A 19,234-nucleotide genomic window follows, 5' to 3' on the forward strand; every position below is an offset into this window, starting at 1 on the left:
TTCTCTGCTTTGCCAACTTGCAGCAGGTGCCTCTAATCCTGCTGGCAGACGCTCCCTGTAGTTTCTCTCTCTCTCTCTCTCTCTCTCTCTCTCTCTCTCTCTCTCTCTCTCTCTCTCTCTCTCTCACACACACACACACACACACACACACACACACACACACACACTCTTAGGCTGATCCATATTCTACCCATGTCTCTTCCAACTGCTGTCTCTATGGAGCTCTATGTGTGAGAGAGAGGAATTGCTGTTTGGATTCTCCTGAAGAGATAATGGAGGAATTAATTAATCCAGCCCTGCTCAGAGGCAGCTTTGCGGGGGGTGGGGTGGGGGTGGAGGTGCGGTGTACACATGTGGTTTGCCTTTTCCCTGCTGTGGAGATGCAGCCCAGACAGACACACTCACAGTTACTCTTGCATCATTCCCCTGGTGCCCTCATTTGACTGGTTGCCAGCAGGATCTAGAGGTGGGTCTGGGTCCTAGAAAGCTCCCAGTTCTCTCTGTGTGTCTTGTTCTGCTGTGCAGTTCAAAGGCTGGAGCACAAAAGTTCATCTTGAAATTGGGCAGTGGCAGGGTGTATGTGTGTGTGTGAGAGAGTGCAGAATGTGGTGTCCTCCACCTGCTTCCTGGGAGCAGAAGGCCAAAGGCATTATAAGCAGTTTTCTGTTAAGTGCGGGACCGAGGACTCCAGCTCCCATCAGCCCCAGCCAACATGGTTAATGGCCAAGGATGATGGGAGCTGGAGTCCCAAGAGGAGCTGAAGGGACCTCATAAGCTTCCTCATCCCTGTGCTTAAAGAAAAGTTTGGGTTTTGCTTTTGTTTGTTTTTAAATGAGATACAGAGCAGGGCTTTTTTTTAAAAAAGGGACTAGACTTAGTCATGCCATGACTATCACCCACCACCCCAAGCCCATGGTTTCCTACTCCCACAAAACTCTTTTCTGCCTCCCTCTGCGGTTGCTGCTGACTGGGGAGAGCCTTGCGAGGGGCGAATGCCAGCTCCCTCCAGGCGAGCAACATGCCGCTCCAGCTTGCCTCCTGCCCTGGAGGTTCAGGCAGGTAGGAGCAGGTGAGCTGGTACCTTTTGTTACGCTTGTGCTTCTCTGCAAGGCTGAGTCCTCACTCTTCTGACGCCGCCACCCTCCCCTTTCCAACTTCACAAGGCATGCAACTGGAGTGTGTTTCGTATGATTTTATTCCAACAGCAGTTCTTGGATGTTGCGCTTGTCTGGGCGTTCTCTCCCACCACCACTGCGCCTCCTCCAAGCCACGGTATATTCTGCAGCGAGGTGCTTCGCAGGGGTAGGATAGTCAATGCAAAGCGAGCTCAGAGGCGGGAGGGCAGGACCCCTGAGGCTTCTGGTGAGAAGAGAAAGAGGCAAAGGTCAGGCCTGCTGGCCGGGGGCTGCCTCCCCATTGCCCATCATATTTCATCAGCATGACCTGAGTTGCCCAATGGGTATGCAAAGGGCATGGCTCGAAGCAAGGGATGTACATGCTGGCTGGCGGAGTAAGTCTTGCAGCTTTGGGAGCAAGGAGGAAGGGAAAAGGTAAGGATGCAGGAGCAAATGTTTCCATTCCTCAACAATAAAGCGGGGGAGAGACTGAGTGATCAGTTAGAGAAACAAGCACCAAACCCCCAACTCAACAAGCTTTTTGTTAGTGTTGCAGGTGTTGGGTTGGCCCTCAGCCCCACTAGCTACCTCCTGGATTCTTAGCATTGCTGCCGCTCCAGTTTGTATTCTTTGCTGCGTGCAGCAATTTCTAGTCTTGTTTCCCCCTGGACTTGCAATTTCTGCAGCTGTTGTGACCACTGTGTGCCACATTACTCCCTAAGGAGTTCATCTCTTCCCCACCCCCACAAATGCAGTAACCAAGTATGGCCCAAAATGCCCCCTCCCCAAGCCCAAGAGCATTTTAAAACCTTCTGAATCCTCCCATCTTCCAGGGCTCTAAATCCTTCATGCTTTCTCTTCTGTGAGGGAGGGGATCCTGGCTTGCTGGCTCCCTCCTCTCTGTCAACCTCATAGACCCAAACCCAGATTCTGAGGCTGTTGTGGGGAGCTTTTGGCTAGCTGCTCCTTCCCAGGATCGAAAAAGACCCCATAGGTCCGGGCTGTGACCGCTTCTTAACCCTGGAGGCCTGCAGCAGTGCCTGTGTGTGCGTGTGCATGCACAAAAGGGCAAAAGGGCACATGTGTCACAGGAGACTGGTCCTTGACTCATCCACTACTACTAGGTAAAGGGACCCCTGACCATTAGGTCCAGTCGTGACCAACTCTGGGGTTTCAGCGCTCATCTCGTGTTATTGGCCGAGGGAGCCGGTGTACAGCTTCCAGGTCATGTGGCCAGCATGACTAAGCCGCTTCTGGTGAACCAGAGCAGCGCACGGAAACGCCGTTTACCTTCCCACTGGAGCAGTACCTATTTATTTACTTGCACTTTGACATGCTTTCGAACTGCTAGGTTGGCAGGAGCTGGGACCGAGCAACGGGAGCTCACCTGTCGCAGGGATTCGAACCGCCGACCTTCTGATCGGCAAGCCCTAGGCTCTGGTTTAACCCACAGCGCCACCTGCGTCCCAATTCCACTACTACTATTTCTGCTTAAAAGCTGATGGGGGGAAAAGCTGGTTTTATTTTTTTTAAGGAGAAGTGATGGAATGGGTGTCTAAATCTAAAGTGGTCACAGTTGGTATTTGGATTGTTTGTGTAGACATGAACAATGACCTATAGGGCACCTTTGATGCCCCCACCTCCCCCAAGTAGTAACTTGTGTGAGAGAGAAAGAGGTGGAGAGATTGAGAGAAAGGTACGGGGGGGGGGGTGTTTTAATTTTCTCTGCCCTGCCCCTCCTCCAAGCCACTGCTCCGCTGGGGAACCTTTTATAGCTGCTTGTAAACTGAAGCACCAGGAGAACCAGCCATAGGTCTCTCCCAGCTCAGGATTCCCTAAGTGAAATGGGAATCCAGCAAACAAGGAGGAGGTTAGTCCATGTTCGCTGCAGGGGAAGCGGCGCATGCAAACTCCCTGTTTCCGCACTGCAATCGGTGCTGGAAAACTCTTACCCCCATTGGAGAGCGTGAGGAGTATGGTCAAGCTGGAAACAAACGGAGGGAGAGGTGAGAATCCCCCACGAAGAGCTTTTCCCTCGCCCTCCCTTGAGGAGCTGGAGCTTTTGTGGAAGGCCCACCAGAAGCTTATCGGAAGCATCCACCTTTCCTGAAAAGGCCTCCTGCTGCTGCCGCCAACTCACCCACGGGGAAGAAGCGAGGCAGCATCTCCTTGTAGATCTCATCGTCCTTCTCGAGGAAGACACAGATGATGAGCCTGTCAACCTGCCGGAGAAAGAGGAATTGGAGTGGGGAGTGAGAGCTGCACCTTTGCATTCTGTGCCATTTGCTCCAGGACAGGGCTGGAAAGCCCCGGTGTTGCTGGACTCCAGCTCCCATCGTCACTGACCATTGGTCACCCCAACCGGGGCTGATGGGAGCTGGAGTCTGTTGCTGCTCTGAGCTGCCTGCAGCTGGTATGATCCACCACGCATAACCATGCGTCTTTTCCTGCTTTTCCACTGCTGGTATTTTTTAGCTTTCCTTCCATCTTGCTCTTTGCTCTGTTCCTCCTCTGCCATTGGCGTTTTAGATAAATACCTTGGCTTTGTTTTTTTAGTTCTTCAGGGCTGATGGTGCACACATCTACCTATTCACCCATCTCCAAAAACTATGTACAGTGGTACCTCTACTTACGAATTAAATGCGTTCCAAACGCACATTTGTAAGTCGAAAAAAAAGTAAGTTGAATCTCATAGGAATGCATTGGGAGAAAAATTCGTAAGTCGAAGCAACCCTATCTAAAAATTTGTAAGTAGAAAAAATCTAAACCGCATCCAAGATGGTGGATGGAGCTCCATTCGTAAGTAGAGTTATTTGTAAGTAGAGGTACCAGTGTATTTAAAACTTGAAAACATTTGCACATCCCTGCCTGTTTTACTCAGGCTGGGGTGCGGAATGGGGCTGTAAAGACTGCTTTTGTCTGGCCCTCGAGAATCGCCCTCCGGCTTCACCCTTCCTGGCCCACCTTTCTGCCCTCAAGTGCTCTTGCTTGCTGGAATTGGGCCTGTGAAGTGTAATATTGCCTCTCGCTTGCCTGGCTGGATGAGGAAGGTGGGGGTACATGTGTAGAATCATAGAATTTTAGAGTTGGAGGGACCACAAGGGTCATCTAGTCCAACCCCCCTGCAATGCAGGAAACATTTGTCCAACATGGGGCTTGAGCCCACTACCCTGAGATTAAGAGTCTACCGACTGAGGGAAACCTACTTTTCAATGTGGCTGGAATGCAGCATAGCCCTGCCATCATTGGCATGCAACACACCCACCCTCGCTCATTGGAAAGAGTGCGGCCTTTGAGTTGAACCCACCCATGCCTTAAAGAGCAAGGGGGCTCTGAAACTGGATCAGGAGGGATGGTTAGAATGAGCTCTGTTCCCAAAGTCAAAACTGCCCCCTGCTGCACTCTCCAGCATGGAAGAAAGCATTCCGGGTCACCAATGGGGAGGCACCTGCCAGAGCCCAAACCTGCTCCTCCAAACCTCCCTCAGCCAGACGCATCCTCTTCCTCCTCTTCCCTCACCTTCTCCTTATTCTCTTCTAGCCAATTGCGCAGCGTGTTGAGCACCACCTCAGCAGCGGCATCGTTCGGATAGCCTATTGGGAAAGGGAGAAGGAAGAGCTATAAAGCTGCGGAACAACCTCCGTTCTCTCTCTTGGCCTAAGGAAGGACGGTTCCCCCTGCTCCCACTTTCCCATGCGATACTTACCAAATACGCCTGTGGAAATGCAGGGGAAGGCCTGTGGGGAGAAAGGCTGTGCGTGAGAGAGATTCAACATGCGCATGAACACTCTTATCTCTGGGTGCTTAATCTGTAGCAGTAAGGGTGCAAGAGCTCCATCCCACTCCCTGGTTCCAGGTGTGGAGCTGAAGGTTGAAGAGGGGCTTACAACCTGATGCACCTCACGACAGCAGTGGTTAGCAGTCAAAGACCTCCTCCTCGCCTCCCAGGTATATTCAGCAGAAAGCCACAGAATAGGCCCAGTGCATGGACGGTGAACCTGCAAGGGCCTGCCATTCCCAGCAGCGAAGAACAAGAGCTTATATATTCTAAAGTAGCCTTTGTCAACCTGGTGCCCTTCAGAGGGTTTGGCCTACAACTCCCAGCCACCCCAGCCAGCATGGCTGTCCTACAGTGCTGCCCCATGTGCTGCAGATAAACCACAGAGCTGGAGGCTTTTGCTCTTCTGAAAGCTTGGGTTTATAAAAGGCTAACTCAATTTAACAGTGCTTGAATTCAATGATTTTATATTTCGATTGTGAGCCCCTGCTTTCTAATTGTATTACAAATATATATCTGTCATCATCATTTAGACCTGTGGTTAAACCTAATTAATTTAATTATCTGTCTTATCTATCAGCCATAATAGCAAAGTGTTCAACTTGTGCGGTCTAGCGCAGTATCAGAAGAGCAGACAAAAGGGGGGTGGTAGCTAGAAATATCTCTGCTGTTGTGAGCTCTCCTGGGACATTGAGCTGACCACTGGCAAAGGCAGAAGACTTGGGGGAGATGGCTTTTTGTAAGGAGGGAAAGGGATAGTATCCCAGCCAAGGGGAGCAGACACAATGAACTGGGCTGCAGGTCTGCACCTTCCGAAGACATAAGCAGGCACCAGAGATCTTGGCTGCATACACCATACAGTGGTACCTCGACTTATGAACGACTTGACAACCAAATTTTTTGACTTACGAATGGGGCAAATGGCCGCACGCATACGGATTTCTCGACATCCAAATGGAAAATTAGATAGGGTTTTTCGACTTACGAATTTTTAGATGGGGTTGCTTCGATTTACGAATTTTTCCGTTTCCAGTGCATTCCTATGGGAAATCACGTTTCCAATGGCGCTTTTCTACTTACGAATTTTTCGACCTACGAAGGTGCCCTCGGAACAGATTAAATTCATAAGTCGAGGCACCACTGTACATTTAAAGCACCCTTGCAAAATTGGGAACTGTAGTTTATTAAGGGTGCTGGGAATTGTATCTGTGAGGGGTAAACTACAGTTTCCATGATTCTTTGTGGAGTAGGTGTGCTTTAGATGTGTGTACACAGTCCTTGTATCTGATGTCTGGATCTTTTCCTGTGCCTTCCATTCCGATCAAATTTAATTTCAAAGTACCCTTGGTGAATGAAAGGGAAAATTACACTGTCAGCAGCTCTAGGAGAGTAGCTGTGCTTGGGGAAAGTGCTGGCTGGCTTTGGTAGAGAATCACCCCCCTTTTTAAAAGAAAGAAAGAAAGAAAAAAAGAAAGAAAGAAAGAAAATCAAGAACTACCTGTGTACATTCTTTCATCACTTACAGAGCAGGTCCCAGGGCTGAGCCGTGCAGATTTGCATCAAGCCTTGCCACCTGCTCTATCAAACACCTTAAGCCTCTTCCCTGTCTGCTCACCACAGTCCGCAGCTTGTTCTCTACAGTTAATTTCAGGCTGTTCTTGTAGCAGTTGCTGAGTTCGGTCGCTTGCGCAGCACTGGGTTCCCCCTGGGCGATGGGTCCTACCGTGTGAATGACGACTGAGGAGAGAGAGAGAGAAAGATGAGGGTCATCGGCCAGAAGCAGAGCCTCTTGCTTAGTTCCTTCCCCTGCAATTTGATTGAGAGATGCTTACAAGAACTGAGCTGCTGGACTTAATCAAGAGCACATTGCTATTGCTCCTTCCAATTCTCTAAAACACCGAGGGACAAAACAAAGCATTTCTTCACATAGAACATAGCTGAATGATGGAACTTGCTTCCACAAGAGGCAGGCAGTGATCGCCATAAACTTGGATGGTTTTATAAGAAGATTAGGCAACATTCTAATTGGAAGAGTCGGCTCTCAATGGCCACTAGCCAAGATGGCTATGTTCTGCCTCCACAGTCGGAGGCTGTAATGCTTCTGAGTACTAGTTGTTGGGAATCGCAAGTGGGGAGAGTGCTGTTGTGCTCAAGTCCTTATTCTGAGAACAGGATGCTGATGGGCCACTGGTTCGATCCAGCAGAGGTTTTTGCAAGTTCTTATGGATGGTGAGTCTCTGGCACTCCCAGCAGCGGAGCGTGTTCTCGTGATGCCAGGGCTGTGCGCCCACGCGTGCCAGGGAAGCAGAGTACGGGGCATGGAGGACGAACGGAGCCTGACACATGCCAGCCCAGGCCTTACCGCCAATGCCACCGGAGCGATACCAGCCCCAACCCACTTTGCAAGGCTGCAATGATCCCTCAGGAGGCTGAGATCAAAGGGCACATGACTATTGAATCCTTCTCATGCCACCCTCCCCAAGCCACTGATCAGATACCAGCCTCGCAAAGCGGTGCAGGGCTGGTTCGAAGAAGGTGTCATGAGTAGGGCGCACAGACGAACGCATGAAAAATGCGCCCGGGGCAATTGCCCTGGCAGCCCCTCCCATGCGATGCCCCTGGGCACTGCAGATATTTCTAGACTACAGCTCCCATCATTCCACTCAGGACTGATGGGTGTTGAGAGTCCAGCAACTTCTGGAGAGAACCACATTACTTCTCTAAAACAAGCTCACTGCAAGCCTATTCCTTCTGAAGAATAAAGATTATTTCTCAAGTATCCCTTAGGCACTTAGATAAATTATTAAGTGACAATTACTTATTTTCCTTTATTTGCTTTATACGTACATACAACCCTACATTTAGGCTCCCTGGGTAGCTCTGAACTTATTACTCAGGCTTAAAGCAGCAGTATATGGAACGTTCTCATTTTTTTATATAAAAAGTAAAACACGCAGTTAGTAATGCCCTCACTGAGTAGCAACATATTCTTTAATGTTCTCTTTTATTATAGTGAGGTTAGACACTTCTACAAGAACATATACTCGGCATGATTCATGTTAGCATTTTTATATCACTTACACTCCTGACTTTTTTTTTTTTTGGCCTTTACGAAATAAATGAACAGCAGCCCCTGAGAATAACCAAGACCTCATTTCAAATATGACAAACAGGGGACCCGTCTGCAGTGACCCCACTTTCATGGATCTGTCTCCCAAAAGAGGCTCAGAAAACCTCATCGCTGCAACCTTCAAATAGGCACAAAAGACTTGCGTGTTTCAAACAGCCTTCTCTCGATATCGTTTTCCTGCTATTAACTGAAGTGGTGCTGAATTATTTTATTTGTTTTAATTTTCTTGGACTGAAGCTGGATGTTACTATTTATTGGTTTCATTGTCTTGCTGCTATTTTACTGTAGCCGAATCTCATTGCTGCCTTTTATTCAGCAGATATCTACATAGCTATATATAGATATGTATCTCATTTGTGCTGCTCTTGCTTTTACTCGGTATTATGATCCTATATCTGCACGATGGGAGCTGCCTGGTAAAGGTTTGGTCCCATAAGAGGGTATAAACGTATTTTAAATAAATAACCTCATGGCTTGGACAACTTCAGAAGCATCCCCTACCCCAGCCCCACATCTCAAGGGTTTCCAAAGGCTTTTATCTATCTGCGTTTTTAAAATTCATTGTCTATTTATTGGACATTTTTATAGCCCACCCTGCATCATAATCTGTCCCAAGGCAGAGTAGAATATACAAATGCATGAACTACTAACCCCCACCCAAAAAACCTTATAAGTGTATGTAATAATAAAGCAGCTAAAATGCATTACTGTACACTTGTATTTACAAATAGACATTAAAACTACAAAAGCAACTTGAAAAACTACAAAGTGGGTTACTCGCTTTCAAGCAGGGATGCTTTAGTACCCCGGCAAGCCGGCAGGTCTTTATGAGTCACCAGAACGATAGATGTGTCTGTGTCAGAGGTGCTCCCAGGTGAGGCCACCCCAGAGGCAGGGGCCACCACACAGCAGCCTCTTTCCTCAATCTGCACACAGAGCATGTCTGCTGCTAGTAAGAATGCAGAGGAGAGAAGTCTCCGAAGGTCTTGGGACACAGGGCTTGGGTTGGTATTGGGAGGGGTGTGGGTGTTGAGTCCCAAGGTGGCACCTTGCATTTGGCACAATGGTGTAAGCATACCCCTGCCACATGTTCCTGCCTCTGCCACTGCAGTGGCACCTACTACGAATCCAGAATAGAACAGAATCATATAGTTGGAAGGGACCCTGAGGATCATCTAGTCCAACCCCATGCAGAAATATGCAGCTGTCCCAGACGGGGATCGAACCCGCAACCTTGGCATTATCAGCACCACAATCTAACCAACTGAGCTATCCAGCAGAGGACATTCAGCCAGGCTTATGGTAAGTATGTGATTGGGCCCTGGTGTCCCTCTGCATGCACCCATTCCCCACTCTAAAATCTGCTAGTGATCCCTGGGAGAGAGTGGAACCCCAAAGAGTGATGATGTTTGCAACAATACATACCAATATTTTAACAAGGCACCAGTCACCAAGGCAAATGCGGATTTACCGGGGAAAGAGACTGAAGGTGAGCTGGACCCAATGAATTAGTTTCTGAATGGAGTGGGGTGAGTCAAAGCTCAGCCAACAGCTGGGCTTAGTTAAATAAAGGAGGAAGTGTGCAAATATTAAGATACCAGGCCCAGATTTATTGGCGTCAGCGTCTCCTACAGGGATCAAGGATGGCAAACAGGAGAGGAGGCGGTGGTGACTTTGTAGGTGGTAATGAAGAAGCTGCCTCCCTCTTTGTTTCAGCTGAAACAAGATCCAAGTGTACAAATCAGGAAGAGTAGCTATGGTCAGCAGGGGGTGCTGTTGAGCCAGAAATCATTGCCCACTAAGACTGCTTTTCCTCTCTCTCTCTCTCTCTCTCTCTCTCTCTCTCTCTCTCTCTCTCTCTCTCTCTCTCTCTCTCTCTCTCTCTCTCTGTGTGTGTGTGTGTGTGTGTGTGTGTGTGTGTGTGTGTGTGTGGCCTGCCCTTGCCCTGCTATGAGTGTCCAGTGTTTGAGCTCATGGAGAAGGAGGCATTTTGTAGAGAGGAGTGGTAATCTTCCAGCCCCTGCTAGAACCGTGCCTTCATCATGCTCCCTCCGATTTTGCTTTGTTTCGCAGGGATCAGCACAGCCAGGCATGTGTCAAGCCCACGCCTCAGCAGAGGGCCCACTGCCAACCAGCAGAGAACCCCTGGGCCCTGCTGCTCCTCACTGCCTGCTTGTTGCTATCTTCTCCAAGCCAGCAATAAAAGAAAGCACAGCTGCCGCCCCTGGCAGACCCCTGACCACCCCTCCGCCACCTGTTCACCTCCCCTTGCCTGTTCTCTTCTTCCAGCCACGCATGAGAAGTGGACTCAGAGGCAGGAGGGGGGATGCACAAGCCACCCTTCCCCAACCTGTTGCCCTGTAGATGTCGCTGGACTCCAGCTGCCATCGCCCCTGACCATTGGTCATGCTGGCTGAGGCTGATGGGAGTGCAAAAACAGCTGGGGGTGATCAGGGTGGCGAAGGCTGGAGGAGGCAAGGCCTCCACAAAAATGTATTTTGCCCAGGGACTCCACCACAAACAAGCGGCCACTTGTGAATTACTAAAATTAAATAATAATAATAATAATAATAATAAATTATTTATACCCCGCCCATCCGGATGGGATTCCCCAGCCACTCTGGGCAGCTCCCAACAGAATATTAAAAGCATGATAAAACATTAAACATTAAAAGCTTCCCTGAACAGGGTTGCCTTCAGATGTCTTCTAAAAGTCAGATAGTTGTTTATTTCCTTGATATCTGATGGGAGGACGTTCCACAGGGCAAGTGCCACTACCGAGAAGGCCCTCTGCCTGGCTCCCTGTAGCTTCACTTCTCGCAGTGAAAGAACCGCCAGAAGGCCTTCGGAGCTGGCCCTCAGTGTCTGGGCTGAACGATGGGGGTGGAGACATTCCTTCAGGTATAAAATGCATCATCTAAGATGACAAGAGATCTGTGTAGGCTATTCCATCTGTATGCAAAGATCAGGGGTGAGGAACCTGTGGCCTAAGGGCAAAACACAGTCCTCCAGGCCTTTCTGTTTGGCTCTCAGAGTGACCCAGGCCACACCCCTTCTCCCCAGGCGATGCTTCTCACTGGTCCTGCTTTGCACCCTCCTTGACTGTTTTTGCCTGGCTGGAATGTGTCCTTGAACTCTGATAACGCCTTTTCTTGCCCAGACGGAGGATAGCGCGGGGTGTAGAAATTTACTTTGGCCTCTTGTCCTGCCCACCATTGGCATGTGGCACCTAGAAGCCTGCTCAGAAGGGGAGAATTTTCTGAAGCAAGAAATCAAGCATTGTAGCTTAAGTCAAGATGAAAGGTATCATATGAATTGTAAGTATCGTTCTTTGTATTTGTTAGTTCAGATATTGATTAGAGATTTTGTTCAAACAGAATGTGTATAAATGTATCAAAAACTTGAGAGAGCATTTACTGAAGAAGCCCGAAAATCTTCATGGGCGAAACAGGTGACAAACGCCGGCACCCTGCCTAACTCTTGTGCGCAAAACACTGTTGACACTTCGTTTGAACAACTTTACCTCCGCTGATTTCTACAGGAGCCTGGCTAAAGGAATTCTAAAGACTGAAATTTCCTTTCGGACCATATTTATATACGTTGTCTGTTTGTGGCTTCTGTTTCAGTTGTTGTACGTTGTTCTCTCTTTTTGGACTATATTAACACTAGATTTAGAACGTGAAATAGTGTGGTAGCTTTTTGTAGTGCCGTTTATGTGCTGCTTATTTTATACCGGTCTGTTATCAGAAGGGGACACAGGTTGGAAAGGAATCGCCAACTCCGGTAAACAAATGTCTTTTTAGAAATCAGTACCGTAATTTGAATAGAAATACAGCACATCTGACTGTAGTGGGTTAGACCATGACCTGTGTGCCTGCTCAGTCTCCTGCTCAGGGGCTAATTGTGGATGGGGAAGTTCAAGGCCTCTCCAGCTCTTTCCTAGGGTCGCTTCTCTCTAAACCAGACAGCCCTTCAAACAGGCAGGACTTCTTCAAGTGGAGGGCTGCCCTACGTAAAGTAGCATACGTGGGGGCACCCCACCACTGGATAACTACAAAAAACGATTCAGGATCTACTTAGCCTCTTTCATGAGGGATATCTTTACAATTTGCTTTCCGTACAAATTCTCCAAAGTGTTGTCCAATTTAAAGGGCAATGATAATGCACAATGCACGGGAACGCACATACAGGCACGGACACCCAGCTCCATTAAAACCAGCTCAAATGATTAAAACAAATAAGCAATTCAATTTTGCAGATTAAAAAGCTTTCTCCTTAAAGGATGGTTGACCTCACAACCGCCGCCACCTGCCCTGCTGTGGTAGTAAAGTCTCAGTGGCGTCAGCCGGCACCGAGGGGTAGGGTGTGTGTGTGTGTGTGTGTGTGTGTGTGTGTCAGTCACTGTAAAAACACAATACGTTTTAACAAATCGAAATGATTACACGTGCTATCAATTAGTAAACATTTAATTCTGATAAAATTAAAACAGAATTTGCAAAAAAACAACCACAAAACAAACAAAGCAACAACAACAACAAAAACACTTGTCAATCAGCCACCAGGACGCAGGAGCAAGTTGACTTCTTAGGGTGAAACTGATGCAGGACATGACATGACTAGACCTCCCAGTGCTATTACTGTTTTCCCTTTCTGGGCAGCCATGAGTGGGGCAGGAGCAACTTGGATCCCTTGCACCAGTTTCCCAGTCTTAATTGCACACATATGCCCCAGTTGGGGGAAACAGGTCTGTGCATCTTAACAAGCTTTGCCCTTCCTGAGCTACTTGGTAGAATCTTGCCTGCTGTCATGCACTGGTTGGACGCAGAGGAATGGAAGGAGGAACCAGTTGGGGAACCTCCAAGGGAAGAAGGCTCAGAGCCCATGGATTGGAGGTGGTATGATGATGAGTGGTCAGAGAGCGAAGACCGGGAAGAGGAGCTTCTCGGAAGCTGAAGAGGTAACAGGGCATAGTGAGCAGGGGGAGTCTGTGGCAGAGAGAAGTCCAGAATCAGAGGCGGAAGCTGAAGCAGGGGACGGGGAGGCCAAGAGGCAGGGATGCGTCTGGCTGGTGAAGAAGCTAGGGAGTCTCCCCCTTCTGCTGTAACAAGTGTCCCTCCCCGCTGGTTTCCCAAAACCAGAAGAGGCATGAAAATGGCAGAGGAGAGGTTGGCTTCACACAGGCGCAGTCTCCAATTGTTTGGAAAAAGCCTTGGAGAGGAGGGGACTTGGACGGCTGTGGTAAGGCAGGGGCTTTCAGTCTTGGCAACTGATCCATGGGACAAGACCTACCGGGGATGAGCTGCTGTGCTCATTAGGCCTGACACTCGCCAAGTCTGCGCAGATCATGTTCTTGCTAATAAAGAGTTAACGCCAACTTTCAGGGTATGATTTATTGTTGGATTGCTCCTGTCACCTGCACATTTCCCCCTGCTCAATTCTGGTAGTGAAGTCACAGAATTGATCTTGTGAGGTGATCTGGTCTGCCCCAAATCCAGATCCACAGCACCCCCACAGGTGACTGCCCGGCCTCTGGTTAAGGGCCTTCACCCGCTGTTCTGGGCCAGTGCTTCCACTGTTTAACTACTCTTGCCATCCAGAATTTTCTCCTAACCTTGAACACCCACCTGCCCTTCTGTCACTTAAGCCCTTGAAAACTAGTTCTGTCCTCTGAGGCAGCAGCAGAGAATGAGCCTTTGCCCTCTTCTGCGGGACAACCTTGCAGCGATTTGAAGAGTGCTATCCAGAAAAGAAATTTCAAGCCAAAGCAGTGGTTGGGAAATGTAGCAGGTGGTGTTTATTGCAGCATAAGTAAACCAGACTTGTGTGTGTGTGTGTGTGTGTGATGTTGAGCTACCAGCCCTCGCCCAAAGGATCCAGGAGTCCTGCCTTGGCACCCCCTCCTTCAGCCCACTTCTTGAGTGGCCACATGCAGCCTTAGCTCTGTGAGTGATTCACTGACCCAAGGAGGGTGGCCTAGCTTCCTTGCAGTGTCCAGAAGTGGCTCACAGGCTTGCTGCTGTGCTCACAGTCCAGCTCCTGGGCTGAAGATCTCTTCCTGCCATTTAGAAGCAATGTGCTCTGATTTACCCCGGTAAACACGGGAGTTCCTGCCCATGTTTCAGGACTTGAGGTTGGCCTTCCCTAATCTACTACCCCCCATGTCAGGGACACGTGTTTGGAAGGGGAAATGGATCCCCAAAAGAGCATATCCACCACTGCTGAAGAAAGCAATGGATTCAAGCTTTAGAGGGGCAAAGGATCCGCAGCGGCAGGAATGGGGAAGGAACTTCAGTCACAGGATGGTTGCTGTCAAGATGTTGTTGGGCTCCAACTCCCATCAGGCTCAATCAGCAAGGGAAGATGGGAGATGTAGTCCAACGTCTCGAGGGCACAGCGTTGGCTCCGATTTGTTTGTTGCATTTGTCGGCTGCTTTTCTTACAAAGGTAACTCAAAGCAATTTACGTCAAAACCAATTGAAAACAACAATAAAAAAAATTCAAATAAAAAACACAATTAATTTTTTTAAAAAGGCAGTAATGACCCAGCACCCACTAATGGAACAGTGGGGATACAACAGCTGGTCCTAGGCCAAAGAAAAAAGGAAGGAAGGAAATGCAAAGCCCTGGGATGCTGTCCTTTCCTCGGTCTCCTCTTTGCCTGAGCAAGGAAGCGTGAGGAGGTTCTGCGTCCTCTCTGGGGAAATGCAATCAAAATGCAAATCTCCCACTGACACACCAGCATTGCCCTGATAATAAAGACAAATTGCCCGTGCAGACTCCATGGAGAGGCCGGCGATAAATCAGCTTCTCTGGTAACCTGCATTGAGGGGCATCAGCTCAAGCCCCACTCTGGGGCCACGGGTGTTGGCGGCCCTCATCACCCCACATGCAGAGCAGGAAGGGTGAATGGTCATTCCTCCCCTGTAGGTCCGGCCCTATCATTAGGTAGAGTGGGTTTGGCTCGGGCAGGAAAAAAGGAGAGGGAACCAAAGGCAGTTTAGTCCAGCATCCTGTTTTTGACACCAGCCTCAGCCAGGAGCTTCCAGAAAGCCCAAAAGACAGGCAGGGAGAGATGTCTTCCAAAAGACTGTTGGGCGTTTGGAAACTGGTGCTGTGCTGTTTTTATTGCTTATGTGCTTTAACATATTTTATATATGTATATAGTTTTAATTCTAACAATTGTTTAATTGATTTTTAATGTTAGCTTTTTCTAAAATAAAAAATAGCAGTTTTTTTAAAAAAAAATCTGTATGCCACCTGGAGTCCCATCAGGGGAAAAGTAGGAGTATACATATATTTATAATGATGGACGTAGGTGGCGCTGTGGGTTAAACCACAGAGCCTAGGGCTTGCTGATCAGAAGGCCGGTGGTTCAAATCCCCGCGACGGGGTGAGCTCCCGTTGCTCGGTCTCAGCCCCTGCCAACCTAGCAGTTTGGAAGCATGTCAAAGTGCAAGTAGACAAATAGGTAAGGTAAACAGCATTTCCGTGTGCTGCTCTGGTTCGCTAGAAGCAGCTTTGTCATGCTGGCCACGTGACCTGGAAGCTGTACGCCGGCTCCCTTGGCAAATAGAGCGAGATGAGCGCCGCAACCCCAGAGTCGATCACTACTGGACCTAATGGTCAGGGGTCCCTTTACCTTTCAACAACAACAACAACAACAACTGCATCATCTGAGATTCACAAGTGCAGTGTTCCTGGAGCTGAAGGTTCCATTAGCTAGTGTGGTTAGAAAGTAGGGCTATCACCTCATCAAAGAAATCTCAGTTAATGGCGCGAGGTTCACCTAGCCCAGCGGTTCCCAATTGGCGGTTGGCACACCCCAGGGGGTCTGCCCAACCCACCCAGAGGGTCTGTGGCACATACCTGTTAACTGTCCAAGACATCCCATACTGGGGGGTTGTGCTCTCACACAGATCAGGTGACTAACACAGGAGCACAGCCCGGAAGACGCACATCCCAGTTTTGCACTGGGACACATTGGAATGTATGGTGGCACCATTCACATAACAAAAAGTACCACAAAGATATCAACGTTTTCAAAAGGAGGGGGTCCATGGACCGGCTTTTGAAAAGGGGGTCCACAGTACACAGCTAATTGGGAACCACTGACCATCGCACACAGACAAATTCAGGTTGCGCAATGAAAGTTGATTTAGAGATCTTGAGCAGCAAAGACTGGAAAGTGATGGGGGAGTGTGCCTTGACGCAACCCAACCCAACCCATCAGGATGAGTGTGCAAGTAGCAGGATGCCTGGAAGTGACCACAGGGGGTTTAAGAAAAAGCAAGGTTAGGGGGTAGGGATGGGGGCAAGACAGAAAAGTTAAGGGGTGGAGGGGGAATGAATGGTGAGGCTGAGAGCGAGGAGAAAAAGGTTAATGTAGGGGAAAGAAAGAGCAAGGGGAAGAAGAGAGAGGCAAAGGGGGAGAGCGGAGACAGCTTTTCTCTGCTGACGGAAAGTCCTCTTCTTCCGACGCAGCACAGAAACCAAATGACCTTTTTCATGGTTCCCTGACTCTGCTTTAAGCCAAGGCAAGACAAGCGGCCTGCTGCTTCCACTCAGTCCCCACGTTGCCAATGTGGCGCATTGGCTAGTGGCCTCTCTCCCTGGACGGATATGCAGGAGCAGCAGCAATGTGATGAGTTAAAAGCAACCTGGGAGAATTTTGGCCAGTCCAGGACAACCATCAGAGTAAAAGGGTGGGCTGGAATTGTTTTTTTTAAAAAAATTATTAAAGATTTCTTAGTTTACAAAAATACGTTTTTTCAAGTTGCGTTTTCTACTGATCAGTTTCATTTGTTGTGAGACATCAGTGTTACATACAGTGTTAGGTTAGGAAGAAAAGGGAGGAAAGGGTTGGAATGGTGAGTGGGGTCGGGTGGCAAAGCTTCTATTCTTCTACTTAGTGTATGTGTGGGGTTTTTGTGTCAGCATCACTTGTGTGTGTTCTCTTACTACTCACTTGCTGTATTTCCTTGGTGGTGAGAGAGGCTGGGAGTGGCCTAGGGTGTGGTTCGTTGCCTTTGGTCCGCTGTAGTGAGATTTGTTTTCGTGTGTGTGCGTGTTTTTGGATCAGGTTAGCCAGATTAATTCGTATGCTGTTGGCAGATTCTTGTTGTCTTGTTGGGCTGTCTATGTGATAAAGGGGAACCATACCGGGTTGAAGGAGTCTTCTTCTATTTGTCCCTATGTCAGTTTCAGTTTATTGGTTAGTTTTTTCTAGTACAGTAAGTCTGTTTTGGGGTGGAAATTTTTGAAGGTCTTACTAGGGACTGGTTCTGGGCGTCAGTCTGGAGTTAGCCACTATCTGCAAATTGCAGCAAATAACTGTACCCTGATTGTCTAGGTCAGGCACCCCCTCAAACTTCAGCCCTCCAGATGTTTTGGACTACATCTCCCATCTTCCTTGACCACTGGTCCTGTTAGCTAGGGATCATGGGAGTTGTAGGCCAAAACATCTGGAGGGCCGCAGGTTGGGGATGCCTGGTCTAGGTGCTTCCTCACTATTTCAAGGATCTGTAAGACTTGCTGCCCAGGCACTATTTTCCTATGGGAAGTTGCTTGTAAAAAGCTCCCCCCCCCCCAGTTATGGGAGCAGGTCCAGGTCGCAGCAATGCAGACTCCAAAAAAGAAAGACAGGCAAGGAGCGGGGGATTATAATATGGGAGGAAACTGAGTGCAGGATCAAGCTCTGGGATTAAGTGGGAAAGTGGGGGCTCCTAGGGGGCGGGTCAGGGAACATTTAATTAACACTGGAAATCTCCTTTGCTGAAGCAACTCACAAGCAAATGTTATATAACCATCTCAGCCATCAGGAAGGCATTGCTGGATGATACACAACACGAGTCCCCAACGCAGAAGCCATGGGCGCCACTGTGCCACCAAAGATAGCAGTAAACATCCCCTCAAAAATCTACAATCCACAAAAGGCCCCTTGCTCTCCCTGCTCAGTTCCTACCTGCCCATATTTCACTGGATGCCAGAATTTGACACCCACCCATTCTGAACAGAGGAGAGGTGCAAGGAGCTTCTGCCTGTGAGCAGTGGGTTATATGTTTTTCGATGGGAGGCTGACGGGGTGGGGTAGAGTTACGCCAGTACTATTTTGCGGCCTTGGCTCTGTTTCTGCTTTTTCACACGTGGCAGCCATTTTGTGTCACACCAATTCTCTGGCTCCCACTCCACAGCGTTATGCCACACACCCCACAGCAGCCATTCTGTGACAGGCACCACCGAAAATGTGCCCGCCGACCCCAAAAGGTTGGAGGCCCCCCGAATATTAAGCACTCGTGTGGGATCTCAGTTTTAATTCCACTTGCACTGCTCTTGTCATGACCGCCACAGTGAGTAGCCATGACTGTTAGCGTGGACGTATTTTGTACAGATAAAGTTGGACCTCTCCGTTCTTTTCAGCACGGTATTTATTCTCCCCTCGAGAGAACGTGACTTTGAGGCAGCCCCCAAATGGAGAGAGAGAAATGTTCAGAATGACGCTCTCGACTATGCTTATTGCCCTTGGAGGACTATGATTTAAGGAAGGAAGAAAGGAAATCCCAATTAAAAAATCTCTCATGTTGATCTGCCTTTTGCGAGCGAATCGATTTAATCACGTAGATTGCTGTTGCCAACAACGCGGCGCTGCCTTCCACAGAAGAGCACAAGATGGAAGCAAAAACAAAAGAGAAAAAGAAATTGCTGTCTTGCAGGGAGAGAGGGAGAAAGGGAGAAAAGAAATTCGCAGCCAAAATGTTAGTCAGAGGCGGGCACCCAGCCTGGCGTGAAATTCAATTACTAGGCAGGTAGGTGGAAATACAAGGGCCCCCAGGAAGGCAGAAATGCAGATACGAAACAGATCTAGCAGTGAGTTAAAATTAACCCTCTTAATGCTTCAGATGAAGAAGGCCCCCTACTTCAGTATCCAAAAAATATACAAGATGTAGGGAGCAAAATCAGGGCTTACTTCATCCCCATTGTATCTGAAGAAGTGTGCATGCACACGAAAGCTCATACCAAAATATAAAATTAGTTGGTCTTTAAGGTGCTACTGAAGGAATTTTTTTATTTTGCTTCGACTCAGACCAACACGGCTACCTACCTGTAACTTCATCCCCATTGTGTTTTCAGTGCCATGGTTTAGCCAAGTAAGAATAAATGACAGCCCCCTCTGAGCGAGTGCAGAGTGCAAATTCCTCATCCCACAGAATAAGC

General features: G+C 48.6%; 1 protein-coding gene across 3 annotated transcripts in view; it reads right to left on the minus strand.

Annotated features, from left to right (window-relative positions):
* Positions 1-1,177: 1,177 nt before the first annotated feature.
* The window catches only part of MACROD1 (mono-ADP ribosylhydrolase 1), a 340,694-nt gene continuing 322,637 nt past the window's right edge, over positions 1,178-19,234 (minus strand). For 2 of the 3 annotated variants that reach the window (XM_035097654.2, XM_035097652.2), the window contains 5 exons: positions 6,509-6,630; positions 4,822-4,852; positions 4,635-4,708; positions 3,256-3,337; positions 1,178-1,359 (listed from right to left, as the gene is read on the minus strand). In XM_035097654.2, the coding sequence (XP_034953545.2) occupies positions 1,328-1,359; positions 3,256-3,337; positions 4,635-4,708; positions 4,822-4,852; positions 6,509-6,630 (341 nt within the window). In that variant the 3' untranslated portion in view covers positions 1,178-1,327. Of the gene's footprint in view, positions 1,360-3,067; positions 3,100-3,255; positions 3,338-4,634; positions 4,709-4,821; positions 4,853-6,508; positions 6,631-19,234 lie in introns of all 3 variants that reach the window. The other variant, XM_035097653.2, reaches the window with a different exon arrangement.

Source organism: Zootoca vivipara, chromosome 17 (genome assembly GCF_963506605.1).
Source record: "Zootoca vivipara chromosome 17, rZooViv1.1, whole genome shotgun sequence".
NCBI classification, from domain to species: Eukaryota; Metazoa; Chordata; class Lepidosauria; order Squamata; family Lacertidae; genus Zootoca; species Zootoca vivipara.